Source organism: Alnus glutinosa, chromosome 1 (assembly GCF_958979055.1).
Source record: "Alnus glutinosa chromosome 1, dhAlnGlut1.1, whole genome shotgun sequence".
NCBI classification, from domain to species: domain Eukaryota; kingdom Viridiplantae; phylum Streptophyta; class Magnoliopsida; order Fagales; family Betulaceae; genus Alnus; species Alnus glutinosa.
The window spans coordinates 21776343-21795849 of record NC_084886.1 but is presented as its reverse complement, the minus strand read 5'-3'; the positions used below and the strand labels follow the sequence as shown (position 1 = coordinate 21795849).

The following is a 19507-nucleotide window of genomic DNA, read 5'->3' as shown; positions in this document are numbered from 1 at the left end:
AAGAAAAAAATGTAAAATCAGTCCATGTGGGTTGACCTAATTTATAAATCGCTTCATATGGTATAAAAATTAATTCAGAGATCCTTGTAGTAGGCGAAAATAATAACTTACTCCCTAAAGTCAATTTTTCGTCTACAACTTAACAGAATCTATTAGATTGCTACGCCAAGCCCAATAAAAACGTTACACATTTCAATTTTTTTTTTTTTATAAAATATAAATATAAATATATAAAAAAAAAATAAGAAAAAAGAGAATCCAAAAAAGGAAGGGAGAGAGAAAGAAAGAGGTTGTTGGGGGTTGCCAAAACACTCCCTTTACAGACTAAAGAGTATTGAAGCACTGCAAAACTTTAAGAAATGTGGCTGAACTATCCCCAAACTTTAAAGTGGGTATGCACTATCTTGAAAGGCCACTAGAGGTGGCTGGCTGAATTACCCCCGATGGCTACTATAGGTGGTCACCGCAACCAACATCCCAATGGCCCTTGGAGGTGGTCCGACAACCTCCTTTGAAATCTGAAAGATATAGAGGCTCTGTCACCATTACAAAAAAAAAAATCGCTAATTATTGACGATTTTTTTTCTAGACAGTTTTAGAAACCATCTAGAATTAAACTTTTATGGACAGTTTTTTTTTTTAAAACCGTCTATAAATAAATAAATATGAACGGTTTACTAAAATTGTCCTTAAAAAAATAGAAGGTTTGAAGAAAACTGTCCGGAATTAGAAAATTCTAGATGGTTTGAAGCAAAACCGTCTGTAATTAGAAAATTTCATACGGTTTATTTCAAACCGTTTATAAATATATAAACGGTTTTAAACAAATCGTCTGAAAATTACTATTTTCGGACGGTTTGTTTAAAATCGTCTAGAACCCTATTTCTAAAAATGGGATCGCACATTTGCACTTGATCATCCAAATTTTTTGTAGTGCAACCCTTACTTGGACTTTGGTAGTGGTTGAACCGACCTCACTCTCCAAAGAGGGCCAAACCGTCCCTACCTCAAAGGGGGTGGTCAAACCACTCCAACCACATTTCTCTATTTTTTTTTCCTTTTCTTTTCTTTCATCTTTTTTTATGTGTCATTTTTAAAATAATGTGGTGATACTAACTCAAACATGCATTTTTACATGTGTCAAACTTTGATTAGATATGACTTGTTAATTACTCTACGTGTCATTGTTCATTCGCCGTTAAAAAATGTATTGGAGAGAATTATTTGATACTGGTACAAATTAAGGAGTGATTTGACGCATTTTAAATCTTATAAAACAATTTAATATTTTAATAGAAGGTCGAACCATAGATACTTCTAAGGAAATTTTCCCAAAATAGTATTTTCACTGAATCGATCATTGCGGTTGCTGTGTGAACTGTGAAGGCGTGAAGGTTAATAATCTTTCATTCATCCCCAGTAATGAAGAAGATAAGGTGACGTGTCATCAAATGGATCCTATTCCCATAATGAGTGGCCCTAGATGAACCTTAGTTGCCACGTGGGATTTTCTTAATATTTTAAGATAGCTATTTTCCAATATTTCTTTCCTTGAGAAAAATTCATGCATCCTATGCCAAGAAACTGAAGTAAAAAAAGATAAGGGAACACCCGTTCATCTGACTTGATAGTTTTTTTAATAGCTTGTTCTGTATATTTAAGCTTCTTTTCTTATTTTTTGTGTAGGCACATTCAAACTGAATGCGGGTGGATTCAATTATGCAGGCAAATAGAGGAGGACACTCAGCTAATTGCTTCTATTAAATCCCAGATAAAGCTGGTATGTTCATTTATAATTATAGTTAGCTTCTTTTGTTTCACCTGTGAACAAGTCTTTCTTTCTTTCTTTCTTTCTTTTTTCTGGGCTCTATGGACAAATGATCTCATTTGATTGCATACAGGTTTGTGAAGGGATTCGGGAGTTACTGCAACTTCCAGCAGAGATACACTCACAACGTAGAGCTCCAAAATGAGCTTTCAAATCACCAAAGCTCTGCCTCCTCTCTCCTCCTGTCACTGCAAACTCCCCTCTCCCTTCATCACTGCTAAGCACAAATCATCCCACCATGGCAAGCCCAAGAAGGTGCATGCACTTATCTTTTCTTCCTACATGTTGAATTTTTTTCAGTGATTCTGTATATATACTATGCATGACTATCACAGCCACTTCTGTTCAATTTCAGAAACCAGCCTGCATATCCCAGAAGCCCTTCCATGAGTTCTTTCTAAAGAAAGCCACGCTGGCAATCCAAGCTGGAGCACTTTTAGCCACTGTAAAGACACTAAATTTTCTTTGTTTCCAACACAGGTTGTTGTGTTGACCAGCTAAACTATTGTGGGTATCATCATCTTGACAGGTTGAGCAGCCAGCTTTTGCTGTTACTGGAGTGAACAACGAGGAAGATCTGGCTTCGGTTTTGATACAATTGGGAATCGTGGCCTTTGGTTGCTTGATTGTCATGCCAGTAAGAAAACTTTCTTTCCCTGAATCTCTTTGTAGATTAGGATCATTACAGTTAATTGCTCAAAGTATAGAGAATTTGAATAGGTGATTGTGAGAAATCATTAATTTATGAGACTCTTCTGACCAAATAAAAATTGAGTTGTCCATTCACTTACGCGGTCATGTGAGTCTCATAAGTGGTCTGCCCAAATTCTCTACACTTTGAACAAATAATTATAGACAATCCTGATCCATCTTTCTGTACTCCGAAATTGAAATCCATACATAATGTTTATTATATTTTGGCGGAATTGCAGCCCATCATCCTCAACTGGCTTAGGATAAGATGGTACAGAAGAAACCTCTTGGAGATGTATTTTCAGTTTATGTTTGTCTTCATATTCTTTCCAGGGTGAGATTCTCTTCCAGCTCACCTGAAACAAGCAGATGATAGCCAGAGTATTTTTTAAGCACATTTTTTTTTTTTTGTTCATGACTTTATTTCCTTTTTTTTTTTTGTTCTCACTGTTGTGCAGCATACTCCTTTGGGCACCCTTTCTGAACTTCAGGAAATTCCCACGGGATCCATCCATGAAATACCCTTGGTCTAAACCGCAGGATCCTTCAAAAATCAAAAATGGATTTTTGAAGTACCCATATGCCACACCTGAAGATTATGAGTGAAATTGAAGAAACGTAGATTTCTTGCATCATATGACAAACCAAGAAGTGGAATTCTTGAAACATTCTCTAGTTGTGAGGAACTATGGGAACTTATTGTCATTGTGATACAAAGCTTTTTTCCACGCAATGGAGAGATAGATGCTTATGAAAGTGCTATTTAAATGCACACACTATATATATTTTTGCTAATGACAGCATGACATTGGACTCCAAGTAGGGTTGACAAGTTTTTACACGACTCTTAAACTCGAGATGAACTCAACACAAAATTAGCGTGTTAAGGTTGAGGATTCTGACTCATTTAATTAAATGAGTCAAGTTAAAATTGATTTGTATAATCTTATACTCATATTTTGACATGACTCGAATTCAACATGCGTCATAAGGACAAACAATTTTTGACACAATTCGCAAACCCAAAATGAAATTATCGAGTTAGGATTAAAAGGTCTAACCCGTTTAATTGAATGGATCTGATTAAAATTAACATATATAATCTTATACCTATGTATCGTCATGACCCAAATCAGATACACAAACATGAATTGTCACTCCTAATTCCCAGCAACTTCCAAGTAATATATAGAATGAGTAATACTAGAAGTACCTCTTGTGTCCCTTCGAAAATGAAGTGACTTTTAAAATCACAATTGGACTTGTGATTTATCACTATTGAATTTTGATCAAATGGTAATTTTAAAAGCTACCTCATTTTTAGAAAGACACAAGAATAACACATGAAAGACTTCTAGAATTACTCATTTAACAGGTCTGTTGTGAGAGTTTATGTGAAAAATAAAAATAAAAAAAGCAATCACATTACCACAATCAACGCAGCTAAATATCAAGATTTCAGATAAAACTAACATTAATACAAGGCATATATATGACAATGTGTCATCAAAATTTATTTCAAATTGAAACATAATGACCTAAAAATACATGCGTGTCCATCTCTTTAAAAATTTCATGGTACTATCAAAGTTAATTAGAGGTACTTAAATAACTTTAAAAAGAAAAGAGGAAAATCAAATTCACCCTAGATGGCCCAGACCTTTATCAGACCATCAAGCAGTATTGCCCTTCTCTGCCGCTTTATTACTTGGGAAAATTGGATTACTTTGTCCATGCTGGGTATAGTCTAAACAAATTGATGGTTTGCACCACTGGCTTGTCAAATATGTATAGAAATCCTGCTCAGAAAGGCTGTTGAGAGCTGAAAGCCACTGATAGTTTCTTCCACTCCAAAGACTCCATGTTTGACAGCAGCACCAACAGCAAAGGCAATGATAATGAAGCGAAGGCCACGCTTCGCATGCACCAACTGCCACGTGATGCCCTTCCCAATATTCCCTTACAATATTTGTCTGCGTCCTTGAAGAGCGGTGCATGGTGAGCAGCACCTGCCTCACTAGCCAATGCTTTCTCATTCTACACGCAAAGTTGACAATCAAAGTGAGTTTAACCATATTCTGTATAATTAGGCGAATCATCTAATTATACGAACCATTTAATTTTGTAGGTAATACAATTAGTAAAACATTCAAAACAACATCAACAATAATAGAAGACTACCTTGTTCCTAAAATTCTTGAGAGTTTCCCTCAGAGGTTCAAGAGAAGAGAGTTTAGCAGAATGCTGCTTCCATTCCTCCGAAAGTTTTTTCAATATAGAAACACTTGCTTCTATATTGTCCTCATAAACCTCATCCTATTTACATGCAATGTACAATAAGAAGACTAGATTAGTAATCCGCAATTTCAAATGACGAAGCAATAAATCACAAAAGAGATGCCATCGATCTTCTTTTAAATGAAGAGTTCATGGTATTAAATAGAGTAGCTCACCCACAGCTTGAAACAATTAGCGTTTTGGGTCAAGCACCAAATGAAAATATCAGTTGCTTCCTTGGATAGCTCAGGAGTGCCTGTGACAAACAGCTAACAATAAGTCTATCCATAAAATCCATTTTCCCTGACATAAATCAAAGAAACTACTGAAAGGCAGTCATTTCAAGTCTGCATACTTTCTGCTGCAACTTTGACAGCAAAACTCAGTATCTGCTGCGAAACTTGTTTCATTGCTTTGCTTCCTGGGGAGCCAGCAAGAGCCACCTCTTTCAGGGTAGGATAAACAGCCTCAAACCTTTCAGTAGCCTACATGAAACACAAATTCAAGAGACCATACAGCAATTAATCATAATACATCTAACTTCAGATGCTGCAAATGCCCCAAAGAGTACCCACCTTCATTCTAGCTGAAGATGCAGGGAAGGTAACTCGCACGAGTATCTCAAACGCAGAGGGTGGTATCAACCGCTCCCCCTTCCTAACAGCACTATTTACTAGAACTTGGCGAGCTTTAGGGGTAGACAAAATTCTGCTATCAAATAAACAACAATTGACAAAGATCGAAGAATAAACACATAAATACAGCCACACATTGCAAAGTTCTCGATTTCATACCTCTCCACCAGCTGCAAAACCAGATCCCTGGACTGTGTATTACAACTTTTGCCACTGACCACAGGCAAGAGGTTGCATGCCCATGCATACAACCCTACAGCCAGGTCTCCTTGACAGGACTACACAACAAAGTTTTGACATTTGGCATGAGAAGCATAACTAAGGAAAGAAAGAGAGAAAAGAAAGAACTAACTGTAATATTGGTCCTGAAGAAACATCTTTTGTTGTAGTCATGCTACGTTGTTATTCACTCACCTGCACTGCCATCCATATAATAATTGGAAGCCTATCATGTCCTTGATACTTGGCATTCTCTCTCAGTGTTGGCAATAGATTAACTAATACATCAGGTTTCCTCCGCAAAACCATTGCTACAACTATGAACATCGCAACCTGCCATTTCAATATTATGTTAATTAGACACTAACGCAGGACAAAGTAAAAAATCTTGAATTTTGTGGAGCTATGCAAGATCACAGGAAGTTTGCCACAAAGTTGTGCAGGAAAATGAAATTGCAGAAGCTAATTTCGCAAATGTAAAATTTGACCGGACCAAGTTCATGGGATTAAAAGGCATGCAAATGAACTTAATTGTGTGAAAGCAAGTGTTTAAAGCCAAACCAATCTTTCTATAATATTAAAAGTGGGATCCTAAAAATCAATTATCTCATTCAGTGCGCCAAACAGTGCCAACAATGACATGCTAACTCCCTTATTTCACTAAACAACAATAAGTGAAATTAAGTAGCAACGGACATATCAGATAGCAGAAGCACCAATCAGATAAATTAAAATGAAATTCAATTTTTGTGATGAATGTACTACAACAAATTGCAGCTACTTATTGCATCCTGCTTAGACACTTTCCCCAATAGCAGATAGTGAGAACTTGCACCCTGAAAATCCAAGACCCAATAGCATGTCCTTTTTCTCTCCTTTTTTTTTTTTTTTTTTGCCAATAAAAAAAAAAATATGAAATTGACCAAACAAAAAAAAAAGGAGTGCCTATGATTGCCCACATAATCATACATCCTATCTAATATTGATTGAGATCCACCATCCAAAACAAACCAAAGATTTTCGAGTCTGAAACCGATTTTTGTTTGTCAAGGGAGTGTTAGGGATGGTACCCTAAAGCCCAATTTGTTTTCTGAGACACTTTTTATTTAATAATAAACAATTTTATTTTCTGAGATAAATTAGAACATTGGGCATATCCTTAAATATATTTGTTGTAACATTTATGTGTGTTAATGAGATTATCACACAGAATATCTAAACCATAATACTATGCGACCTATAAATCCTAGATCATAGTCAATGATGAGATTGGACATTCTATTTGATAAGACTATAATATATCAATCATGATGATCTATCTTGATCATGGAAGTAGAGACTTCTAATTAATATGTTGGTGTGGTTAGAATAAATTGAACTGGACCATATGAGTTGTTATTCTATAAACTATTGTCGATTGAATAACTTGAACTCACGAGACTACTTATATCATTGACTCTCAATCCTAAGAGGAATATGAATTCGAACATGAAAGTCACTTTGATATATTTAGGAGTGAGATCTTGTATGGTCAAAATTCGATGTGTTGGGTAATCACATCAAGCATTGTGAGAACACTACTCCTCAAGATGAAATCCATAATCACTGTGATTGAAAATCAAAGTGATGTGAAATATCCCTTTAAATAAATTTAATGGGAATTGATTATTCTAAATCTCAAGGCTGAGTATTTTATTAGGGAGTTACTAAAATTAAAAGAGCTCAATGAAATGTGATTTCAAGAATATGAGAATGATCAAGAGATTACATCAAGGACTCAAGAATTAAGAGATAGTGAAATTAAGTGACAGTAAATTTTATATTGACTTTAATTTCACCATGGACATTTAATGGAGGGATCAAGTGCAATTATAAGAAGTTAAGGGAGCTCTTGTTTAATCAAAATAAATACTAGAGTGCAATTATAAACTTTTAGTGGAATAAGTTGTAATTATAGTAACCTAGAACAAGTCATGAAATGACAAGTGTCATAGGCCTATTAGAGCTAGTTTTATTTTCACTCAGGAACCCCCTCAAGCTAATAATTACTTTTTTGTGTTTGACCTAATTGCACAAAGAGTAAAACTCCTAACAAGCATGTGCCTTGGTGTTAAAGTAAGACTTGGTTTTCAAGTCCTACCCTAGTTAGGATTCACATATCTATTTAAAGGAACCTTGTGTATGAGAATCCACACTCTATGGTTACAAAATCAGAATTGAAGAGAAGATCTAAGAGGTATTGAGAGCAAACCCTAGCCTGCAAACACCATCCCAAAACTGTTTCTTGAAGTTCCACTCACCAAGGTAATAACTTTTTTTTTTTGACAAGTAATTGGCCTTGAGGGGAGGGGGAATGGGAGATTCAAATTAGTGACTCCGTTACATGAAGCGTGGTTCCTAACTGATAGAACTACCCCTTGGGGTTACTCACCAAGGTATGTGATTTCTTCATGAATACGAAACTTTTTTTTTTTTTACCAGTAATCGAAATATCATTAAAAGTATAAGGCGCTCTCAGGTACGCAAGAAGTATACAAAAGAAGTCACCAAGCTAGTAAGGGCAAAAAAAAAAACGAAAATATGATAATTAATCACCAAAAGAGAAACAAAAGCAGTTGTCCATAGATATACAAAGTGTTGAAAAATAAAGATTTAATCTCCTCCAAAGTCCTCTCACGGCCCTCAAAACTTCTATAATTCATTTTCATTCAAACACTACAAAGGGCACAGAGGCACCATCTTCCACACAGCACTCTGAGTGTTGCCAACATTCCACTAACAAGCATACAAATCGATTACTCATCTAGGTACAACCTAAGAAAATCCAAATCAACTAAACAAAACATTCCAAATGGCACAAGCAACATCACAATGAAGCAGAAGATGGTCCACGGGATACATATGTTGTTTTTAAGTTTTGAAAAACTGGTGCTATTTTCATCATGGAGCACAACCCTTAGGAATTTTCCGCTGCTTTTGATGTGATTAGTTCACATATATGTTCCCCAACAGGGAGGACATGCAAATATCATCTGCTGTGTCTAAAATCATTCTCTTTTAGAATGCCACTCCTAAGCTTCTAGACAAGCAATGTTGCTATATCCTAAGTATGCCACCTTCTGAAGTATCCCAGAGGCCTTATGTTTGAGAATCTTGTTCCTAGAAGTTGCTAGATGAAAGTGCTTCAGTTATTCGATGAACCAAAAGTCCGAAAATATCCTTTTCCTAAACCTCAGGTTCAAGCAATGTGGGCAAACAGAATTCTATATTTTTTTTTGGTTTCCCCCTCAAACAAACAGGGATGGGAGACACCTCAAAGACAAAAGGGTTAAAGACCCAGCACCAGTAACTAGATGTGTTTTTTTTTTTTCCGGGGGGTTGGGGGGTGGAAGAAGAAAAAAGTTTTTGAGAGTGGGAAAGTGACTCGAACTGCAGGTTTTGAAAAGGCAAACATCCATCTAAAACAACAAATAAACTGATGCAGGCATGTAAGCAAATGGGAACTTAATATTTCCAAACATGTAAGCAAATGGTCTTTAGAGCAAATGGCATTTTCATAACCCATAAAAAAGCTTGCAAGGTAAGGTCACTTACGTAGTTAGCAAGATTAAATATCAGAATTCTTAAATCTAATTTCGATGTGCACCTAATGGGCACCCATCGTAGACTACATTAACTACTATTGAGTCTTACATTTATGTTTCTTTGCATCAGAAACTTACTGGTTGAGCTTATTTTAGTTTAGTTTAGTTTTAGGGATCAAGAATATTTTTATAATTTTTAAGTTTTAGGGTATGTGCTGAAGTTTTGGTCTATTGGGTCTTCTATTGAGTTTCCAAATATTATTAGGTATCATTTGTGGGTTTAATGACTTGAGAATGTTATTCAAAGCCCATGAATCCAAGTCTTCTTAGGGTTGTTTTAGTTTTCCAATTAATATTGATGTAAAGCATTCTACGCAATAGATAACAAGTTTTATTAGATTTTCAAAAGTATGCTATCGAGGCTTGCGTGATGAAAAGCAAGATGTGATGTTGAGCAAACCTTTAGTTGTGATGCTAGGAAAACTAAGTGTGCTGCCTAGATCTATCTTCCTCTTCTTATTCTTAGTTTCCTTTGATCTTCCAGCAATTTCAATTTCGTTCCAGAAACACAGACCTGATTCATGTTCCCATCTTTCCCGAAAATCCATCATTTAAAACCCCAAACCATCCATCAAATAGATACCAGCCAATCCCAAAATACCAAAACACTATTCTCTGATACAGTTCAGAGCCAAAACAGCAACTTAGAAACTTGTGTTCTTTTCCTTATTTTGCCTCCAAACCGAATTCTTTTCCTTACCCCATTACAAACCTTAAATTCCCTAATATTTTCCAGCCTTCTCCACCACAAACCCTAGCCCCGGCTATCCCAAAACCCTACAATAAACCTGCCACCACAGATAATCCTGTAACTCTGCTTCCTTTTTCCAGCCCTTTTAGTGCACTCAAAATTCAATCTTAGATAGTCCGATTTGAACCATAAAACCTCTACTTTATATCCCATCTTTAGAACTAAAAAATGATAATTTTCCTTAAGCTTTACCCTAATTAAAAGTAGACAAGCATCCCTATGCTGCTGTCCTATGTCAGATTTTATCTCAGAGCCCTTTGTCCTACGGCAATTTTGGTATTAGAGCTTTTGTCTGACATCAGTCCCAGGTTCAATCTCGTGTAAATGCATGAATCATAATTTCCAGGAAAAAAAAAATAATTAGAGCTGCAAAACACCCGACCTTCCAACCCATCCAATGGATGCAACTGAAAATATCAATTTCCGGTGTTGGGCAATTGGCAGTCAATAAGAAAAATCGACTTCCACTGTTGTCAGGTTGGCTGTCAGATGTAGGTGTTAGAAAACTGACATATACCTAACTTGAGCAACCCTTAATAGGGATTAGGGTATGTATATTGCATTATTTTAGGGTTCCCTCATTTCATTCGCTTAAGTGCCACGCAGCCCTTGCCTCTCTCTGCTAAAAGTGCAAATGTCTCTGCCTCACTCCTCTCCACCACTGACTGTTGTCACTGCCTACACAACATCGTTAAGGATGGTACATCGACATCCTATTTCTCACACACACAAAAGCATTCAATCTCTTTCTTTGTGAATCTCCCTGTGTCCCTCTTTGTAGTGCCTGAGTGGGTGGTGCTGTGCATTTTGGGCATGGGGATTGCAAGGGCAACCTCACCGTACCATTGGGCATCCTCTTTTAAAAATCAGGCACCATCGTCAATCTCAGGTACTCCTTTGTAAATTAGATCCAATTTGATTCTGTCAAGCTCTTGGAAGTCTCTAGTCTATGGATTTGGTCAATTTCTCGATGTTTGAGGGTTTGGGTGCTTGAGTTTATGGGTGCACAAACTAATCAATGTTTTTGGTGCTCGAATTTTGTTGGTTGATCAGACCATGTTAGGGCCACAGTCCAATTTGTGAGATTTTGTATTCTGTTTGGTGGCCAACCACAAACGAACCATCATCGGTTTCGGTATGGCTTGGTAATCTCTAACAGTCAGTTCAGGGGTGATTTCCTACGGCTGACACCAGTCGATTCGGCCATTGAATTGGCCAACAACCAAAACGAAGGTGTGGTGACTACCTTAAAAAACATATATTTCATAACATGTGATGTATCTGTGTTCTGGAGTCAAACTCTTCTCACTTCCTTAATTAAGCCTAGATATGGAAGGACATCATAAAATCAGTATTACTGAACATCCACTTCAATATACAAATCCTGACCATTATTAACTATCATGTGAAACATAAAACTAAAAGTATGAAAAGCCCTATCCAAAAAAAAAAATCAATTAATGAAATTTTGCTCAAAGCCAAGGGAAAGTCCATATGATAAGAAATAGACATGATGCTTGAAATTATAAATGGATGTCAATAATTCAATTAGCTTTAGTGCAAGGTGTAAACAAATATATTACAATTCCCTAGAGCATAGATACTTTCTCAATGAAGGAATGGTAGAACGTCAGATGCTAGAAAAGAATTGGCAAAAACTAAAGCAAAGTACACCACTGTTACAAGACAGTTATTCCCACTAAGCTCCAACATTTTTTATGGACTATGCAGTTCTCACATGCTGGAATGGTAACATTTATATCACGATTTAAAATTGTTTTTGTGGTTTTTCTCCATTATTTTTTGCCTTCCTTCTTAATAGATACACCAACATTCCTTGCTTACTTGCGAATTGTAATATAAGACAGTTATAGAAATTACTAAAACTCAATAACTTATTGCTATCTATATCCCCTTTTCTAGGATTTCCAGTATCATTAACTATGTATCTTGTCATATCCACACCCTGTCTATGTCCAAGCTTCACCTTATAAAAGACGAACAGAAAGTGCATCCATTGTAGACACAACTCCATTCCAATGAAGAGTACATATACAGATAAGTTCTCTAATGTGAACAAAGAATTCAGAACCATAGAAAAATGAAACTCCTGCATCTGTATCCCTACACTAAGAGACCATGAACATTGAATCAATGAACATTATGGGGCACACCAGCTATACAGCAAAACAGCAATGTCAACCAAAAGCAAAGACAAGCATTGGACACAAAGGGGAAGAAGGAAAACAATAATAATAATACAAACATAGTTAACAGCAAGTTACCTGTGATTTGGATGATGCTTGAGGCACACCTTTTCTAGAGCCTTTGGCACCAGCTTGCTGGCTTACTAAGTCAGCAAGAATGCTGTCTAAAGACCATAATACAAAGGAACCAAGTGCCTCAAGTGAACGTTTGTTGATCCAGTCAACTGATGTCTTATAAACAGGTTCAGAAATATGTGAAAGAGGAATCTGTTGAAAGTATACACACTGATTAGGTCCGCATGTATCACAGTAAATTCAGATAAATGTACCAAATGCATAGACATGAATGCTACTTCTATTATTTTATTGAGATTATGTCAGAAGACATGAATTTTGTGCATAGAATGATGATTCCAAATTTATAAACAAAAAAGAAAGAAACACAATAACAAACAAACAAAACAACTTTGCACATGAATTACTATGATAGGCACGGAGCTGATGGAACAAATATCAACATTTTGGAGTAATTAAGGGAAAAAATTCATTCCTGATCACAAGTGTAAAAGCATTTCATACTTGATATTGAGAGGGAAAAAAAATGAAAAGCTTGATATTGGCTTCTAAACGTGATCTACTTAGCTTTCAAATGCGCCATGGATTGAACAATTGCCATACAAATCTTATCTATCTAAACAAAATACTAGTGCTAAGAATAAAAAAAGGCAATAATATTTTAGTGAATAGAGTTCAGCATATAGTTAGAATTCTTATTATCTTTTTCAACACCACAAATCCCATCCCCTACAACATTGAATTTAATTGCCTTAACCGGTACTTCTTCCTTGTCGAAATATAAATTCCTTAAATATTATCAAAGTTACTTTTTTGAATAGGTCTCTTTTTTTTATGCCAGTTTAACTCCATGAATGTTTATCAATGACACAACAATCACCTGTGAAGAGTTAACTGATAAATTTCTTTAATATAACATTTTCCCAAAAGAGAAACAAGGATTTTTATTTTTTTATTTTTGAGAAGCAGAAATCTAAACTTGAAAATATGCAGAACTGAAGCAACACAATTTTTTATTTAAGTAACTGAAAATTCATTAAAAAATCCAAAGGCGCAACCCAAGTACACAAGATGTATACAAGAGACACCTAAATAGAAAAAGAAAAAGAAAAAAAGATCTTGAAAATATGAAAGCTTGAAATATTAAAGTCAAAGGTAGCAACCCAATGGTAAAGTGTCTTAAAGAATAAAGCCTTTAAATAAGAGCACTAGTAGCAGATACCCTATAAGTAATTCCCTTCCCTAAATATAGGGAAAATGTCAAAAAAATATCACAAAAAAATTACATGCAGTAGATTCCCTACAGGTTCTCTAAGCATTGGGAATGCTATAGTGCCTTCCAATGCATTTTTTTTTTTATTTAAAATGACCTCCCAATGCATTGGAAGAACTGTAGCATTCCCAATTATTATTATAATCATAAACTAGATTCTCTCTCTTCTCACCTCTCTTCTCCTTCTACACGTAACCTTAACCCTTCGTCCCTTTCTTCTTCTTCTTTTTTGTTCAAGCATTCCCCCTCCCCCCTTGGTTTTTGCACAGAGAGAGAGATTAAGCCGGAGGAGGTGAGGTAGGAGGTGGAGAGCTCACTGGACGAGGAGTCGGCGGCGGTGGAGCATTTTCTATCAGCGGAGATCGGAGGTCCAACCGGTCCAAAGAGTGATATCGAGGAGATCGGAGGGCAATCCCAGTCTAGATCTCACCGAAGCTAGATCGAACTCCGCTGCCTCAACTGCTCCCCAAGCACAGTGACAGTGGTGCAACCATCACTGCTTCCCACGCAAGTCCAAGTTTGTTTAGATTTTCAGCAGATTTCCAATAAACCCATCACCGACAAGTCCAAGATTTTGAGGCAAGTCCAAAATTAGAAGACTTCAGCTATGGCTTGTTCAAAAATCAGAGCATCAGAAGTTGAACAAGGTCGATTTGGAGGGAAGGAGTGGCTGACTCTATGTCTGCCTTCAGGGACGACAACGAGAGAGAGAGAGAGAGAGAGAGAGAGAGAGAGAGAGAGAGAGAGAGAGAGAGAGAGAGAGAGAGAGAGAGAATGAGAGAAAAAAATATATATTTTAATAGTTTAAGGGAAAATTAAGGGAAACTATTGTTGAGTGTTTTTAAATAGGGAAGCAAACGGTAGTTTTGTTCCCTAAATTTAGGGAAAATGGGTTAGGTGTATGCTGCTAGTGCTCTAAGATAGAACGGTATCATCTTCAAACTGAGGCCTACTACCTTGCGCTCTCCAGCAAATGAAGGGGTTTACCACCAGACTAGGCATAACCGAAGCTAGTCGTACACTGCTAAAGATAGTATTCTAAAGTGCACTGGCAATCTCACAACGGAGTAAAAGATGATCCACTTACTTCCCACTCTTCTTACACATGCAACACCAATCAACCACAATGACATGCTGCCGACCAAGCAAAATTGCCACTCTCAAGAGAACCTTATTCGGCCAAATACTCCTCCAAGGGAAAAGAGTACTATCATGGGGAACAAGGACATTGTAATATGATTTGACGTCGAACAACCCTCTCTTGGAATGAATCCAACAAAGCTTTTCTTCATCATCCTGTCTCAATCTAAAGAAATGCAACAAATTGAAGAACAAGATAAAGTGATTCACCTCCCAATCGTGAGCTGCTCTCAAAAAGTTAACATTCCACTTATGAAAGGCACCAGAAAGCTTCAAATGGTCTGCAACAACAGCTTCCTTAAAACATGCAATACTAAACATGTTCGAAAAAGCTACTTTAAGGGCTCGATCCCCATACCACACGTCATACCAGAATCTAATTTTAGAGCACCTACCTCAAATCTAGTATGACTAAAGAGCTTCCCCCCAGCCCCTCTTGATATTTTTCCAAAGCCTCACACCATACGTCCCATAGACCTCATTTGAACACCACCAACCCCATGCAGTAGCATATTTAGAATCCACAAACACCCTCCATAAGGCCTTTCTCTCATGAGCATAGCGCCAAAGCTACTCCCGCAAAAGACCTAGGTTGAATACAAGTAAATTTCAGACCCCCAACCAACGTTCAGAGATCAGAGTACACACCTTAAGCCAACTAACCAAGTGGAATTTGAATTCTTCACCAATACCACCCCACAAAAAATCACGCTACAACTTCTCTATGTGATTGACAGGACCAACCAGAAGGGGAAAAAGACTTTATCAAAAAAAAAAAAAAGTAGGGGAAAAAGACAGATATGAAGTAGGCAGATTAGATAAAGTGCTTTTAGTCAATGTAACTCTCTCACCCTTTGACAAGTACATCCTACTCCTCTTTCATCCCGCCATGCGATGCTCTTATCTTCTCTATAATATCATCCCATATAGATTTGGCCTTAAACGAAGCTCCCAAAGGAAGACCTAGGTATTTCATAGGCAAAGAAGAAACCTTGCAACCCAAAATGCTAGCCAAACCTTCAAAGCATCTCCCCATAGTAAATCAGTCAAGGGTTAGAGCCTTGTCACATTTAAACGCTTTCACCACCCCAAATACCTCATATTCCTTTAAGGGTCTCTCGAACCAAATGCTCCCCCCACCCACCCACCCAAATGTAGTAACACCATCCAACCTAGATCGCAAACTGAACCACTTAGTAAACAAGATATCATAGAACTGCACAATGTATTCTCTGATCTCAGACTGATCTGATAGAACTATATCATTAACCACCATCTGCTCAATGGAATTATTCATTCTATTCGAATTGGCTACTCGGCTTTGTGTACTTGTCACCCTCTCTTAACCACAATGCCCTCAATTTTTGCCTTCAATGCCCTCAATTTTTGCCTCCAACTCACTTCCTCCAAAAGAGTTGTCCTCTCCAAATCATTAATCACCACAGCCTTCCTCATTAACTCCTCCTCACTTAAACCTCTATTTTCTTCCAAACCCTCAAAAATCCGTAAATCATCCAAAAGAAGCTTTTTCTCTCTCTACATTGCCAAACATCTCCGCATTCCAAACTTTTTTTATTTTGATAAGAAACCAATCTCATTAAAAAGCGTAAGGCGCCCCTTAATACACTGGGAGTATACAAAGAATAAAAGGTCCACCATTGATTTACTTTATCTACAAAACCCTCTGCTTTTAACCACATGAAATATCTCATAGCTCCGAGAAGGCTTCGCAATCGAGAAGAATAGGGAAATGATCTGGCCACAATCTAGGCAACCTTTCCTAGATCAAATCAGGAATATGAACTTCTCAATCCAAAGGAACAAAGAATCTATCAATTCTAGACCATGAGGGAGGGTATTGTTGCTAGACCACGTAAACGAACCATCCACAAAAGGAATGTCCATGAGCCCCTACTCAAAAATGAAATATGAAAATTCCACCATAGCTAGACAACAACGGGTTTCACCTGATCTCTCACTAGGAAAGTGAGTGACATTAAAATTTCCCCCAATGCACCAGGGTATAAGTCCCACCAACTTAGCAAACCAACCAATTCATCCCACAAAAGCCTTCAATCACACGAGGATCGTTTGAATGGTAGTTGGCTTCACGATTGAGCTAAATGTATCATCAAAGTTGTCTCTAGCTTTGCAGATGAAAGCCCTTTGCTACGAGATTTATAACGAGATATATATATATTATTTTAAAAGAAAAGCACAATAGAGCCCGAGGATCCTCAAGCCAAATACATGTGACATATGCATGAGAAACCCCTAGCTTAAAAGAAAACAACGAGCCCCTCAAAATAATGCAATCTAAGAATCCACAAAGATTAAAATTTTTTTTTTAAAAAAAAAAAAAGAAAGAAAAAAAAAAGAACTTCACGTGCAATTACATCCAAGAGAATAATGAATAAAAGAACAACGATGGGAGCTTATATGAAGGTAGATCCACACCTTCAAAGATTCTCATGTTCCTTTAATGGCAAAGATAATATCTTCTACAATATACGAGTCTTAATCTTCCGAACTACTTTCCTGTTCCAACTCAAAATAACCCAACCCAAACAATTTGGTACTGGCCACATCATTCCAAACAAAGAGAAAGGTACGGCCACAGTCGTCAGTAGCTGAGGAATGTAGTGAATGCTCCGCCATCTCACTCTCCTCTCCTGTTTACCCTATACGACACCAGCTAGCTACAAATTGGCACCTCCAAATATTTATACCCTCACTAGCTCATACATCATACCATCTTCCAAATAACTGACAATATCAGCTCCATAATAAAATCGTTAAACAATTTAAATCTCACATTACCATACTATATTAACGCTTAGTTACTGCCCCCAAAAGAAGCATCTAACAGTTCCGTAAAGATGAAAGCATTCTATGTAGCTTTCCGCAACATTTGCCTTTACAAAAATAACAATTGAGAATCAATCAGAAATTGAAAGCTTTAAGTAGCAAGAAAGAGTCCCCAGTCCACCCACATCATCTTACAAAAGAGTTTAAATCCTAATCGACCATAATCTATATAATGCCATAAACAGGCAACGAAACTGTTTGTTAAAAGAGATCATATACGAATTTCAACGGCACTGATCTCATCTGGAATTGTTGTCATAAAGAACAATGTACAGGCAATACTCACATCGGCTAATTTTGCCACCGTGGACTCCCTCAAAATCTTCACCCACGGAAACTGCGCCGCGCTCACCGCCGAAAATGCGCGCCCGAAATAATCCGCAAACCGCATCAGCTGTATCTCCTGCTGCGATTCAAACGATGCCTATCCCCGGTAACAAACAAACAAATACATCACATCCAAATCCTTCACAGACCAAATCATACACGAATAAAAATGAAATAGAATTGTGTATACGAAAACGAAACAGTTAGTAAAAAAAATCACCGATATATCGGCGAGAAAAGCCGAGAGATTGTCCGCGTCGATCTTCGCGGCCGCATCGGTGACTGTAACCTTGGGCTTCTTCGGCTTCTTCGGCTTGACTTTCTTGGCGTCCTCGGCCTTCCCGTTATCCACCACACCCTCGCCCTCGCTCTCTTCCGCGTCCTCGTCGTCGCTCCGATGCTTCGATCTGGCCGGAGCGTCGGCATTGGCGGCGGCCAGCTGAGCCTCGAGAATCCGCCGCCGGCGGTCCTCGGACTGCTCCTCCAGCGATCGGAAGACGTTTTTGACACCGTTCAGAGATCCGTTGGGGACGGCCTTACCTGGATTTGCTTCGGAATTAGAGGGCTTGGTCTTCCTCTGGCGCTTCGCGTACGTGACCTTTTGCCAGCCATTGTCATTGTTGTTGCTGCGAGCACTGGCGGTGGCTTCGTGGTCTCCGTTGGCGCTCGATTCGAACGCTACGTGATTTTCTTCCATGGCTGCTTTTGGACTTTGAAATCTTTTCTTTCACTTTCTTCTCTCGCTTTCTCGGGAGAGCGATAACGGAATGTAAGGCCTAACGAGGGAAGTCAGTAAAAGGACAGGCAAACGAGCTTCGGTCTTCGGAAGCCTATTTGAGGCGTTGACGTCCCTTAATTTAACCCCTTTTTCAGTACGGAATTACAGGAGTGCCATGTGACGTGTGTTCTGTAAAATGAGATCCAACTATCCAAGGCAGCACTGCTAATAATCATTGTTCGCCGGTCAAAATAATTGAATAGTGTTAAGAAGTCACGTTTGTATGCATGGGAGTAGTGTAGTCTTTCGATTCTTATTGGTCTTTTAGTTTGAGTAGAACATGGTAGTTTTTTCTTTTTTTTGTTCTTTTAGAAACATGTAGTATTTGCTACTATATATTGCTGAAAAAGTTCAAAGGCTTACATCTTGAGAAAAAGGTACAAGACCCTACACTCTAAGTCAGAAGGATCTGACTTAAAAAACAGCTGTCAGAGTAGAAACACCAGATCTTACCAAAATTACATTTGAGCATTTCTTACATTAACGTTCACTCTCAAATAAAAGAGGGTCGATCTAGCATCTAGCCAACAGAAATTTTAATAAAATTTGAGTAATACACAGACAGAGGAATACACAAAAAAAAAAAAAAAAAAAAAAAAAACCACAAAAACAAGCCACCAGTAGTGGAACAGAAGCTAGATTCGCCAGAGACGGCGGCTCGTACAAGCCATGTGCCATCACCGATAGCACCCAACCGCAGATCGGAAGTCGTAGACCCCAACCGTAACCGTGCACGGCTTGAAGGAATCAACGGTAGTGTGTAGATCTGACTCCAAGCATCAAAGAAAAAAC

At 37.6% G+C, this 19507-nt stretch overlaps 2 protein-coding genes across 3 annotated transcripts; one reads left to right on the top strand and one right to left on the bottom strand.

Moving 5' to 3' along the window:
• The first annotated feature begins 1566 nt into the window (after positions 1–1566).
• On the top strand, positions 1567–3340 carry LOC133858686 (NAD(P)H-quinone oxidoreductase subunit L, chloroplastic). 2 transcript variants are annotated; one of them, XM_062294159.1, is made up of 7 exons: positions 1567–1599; positions 1726–1780; positions 1902–2083; positions 2184–2273; positions 2358–2465; positions 2761–2855; positions 2980–3340. In XM_062294159.1, exons 3-7 carry the CDS (start codon positions 1970–1972, stop codon positions 3125–3127), a joined length of 555 nt encoding a protein of 184 aa, XP_062150143.1. In that variant the 5' UTR covers positions 1567–1599; positions 1726–1780; positions 1902–1969; the 3' UTR covers positions 3128–3340. The 2 variants fall into 2 exon arrangements, with proteins under 2 accessions (XP_062150143.1, XP_062150142.1); XM_062294158.1 differs by lacking the exon at positions 1567–1599 and having other exon boundaries at positions 1610–1780.
• Positions 3341–3984: 644 nt separating this feature from the next.
• Positions 3985–18749, bottom strand: LOC133876957 (uncharacterized). The gene is made up of 10 exons (XM_062315180.1): positions 18158–18749; positions 17897–18034; positions 12333–12521; positions 5848–5985; positions 5593–5711; positions 5374–5506; positions 5154–5283; positions 4975–5054; positions 4703–4837; positions 3985–4558 (listed from the first exon to the last, which is right to left on the bottom strand). The coding sequence occupies exons 1-10, from the start codon at positions 18632–18634 to the stop codon at positions 4325–4327; spliced, it is 1773 nt and encodes a 590-aa protein (XP_062171164.1). The 5' UTR covers positions 18635–18749; the 3' UTR covers positions 3985–4324.
• Positions 18750–19507: the final 758 nt, after the last annotated feature.

Coding starts and splice junctions, on each gene's coding strand:
- LOC133858686 (XM_062294159.1), top strand. CDS start 1,970: ATGAGCTTTCAAATCACCAAAGCTCTGCCTCCTCTCTCCTCCTGTCAC. Junction 2,274..2,357: donor CTGGAGCACTTTTAGCCACT/GTAAAGACACTA, acceptor TCATCTTGACAG/GTTGAGCAGCCAGCTTTTGC. Junction 2,466..2,760: donor GTTGCTTGATTGTCATGCCA/GTAAGAAAACTT, acceptor GCGGAATTGCAG/CCCATCATCCTCAACTGGCT.
- LOC133876957 (XM_062315180.1), bottom strand. CDS start 18,634: ATGGAAGAAAATCACGTAGCGTTCGAATCGAGCGCCAACGGAGACCAC. Junction 5,507..5,592: donor GTTTTGCAGCTGGTGGAGAG/GTATGAAATCGA, acceptor ATTTGATAGCAG/AATTTTGTCTACCCCTAAAG. Junction 4,559..4,702: donor TCAAGAATTTTAGGAACAAG/GTAGTCTTCTAT, acceptor CTTTGCGTGTAG/AATGAGAAAGCATTGGCTAG.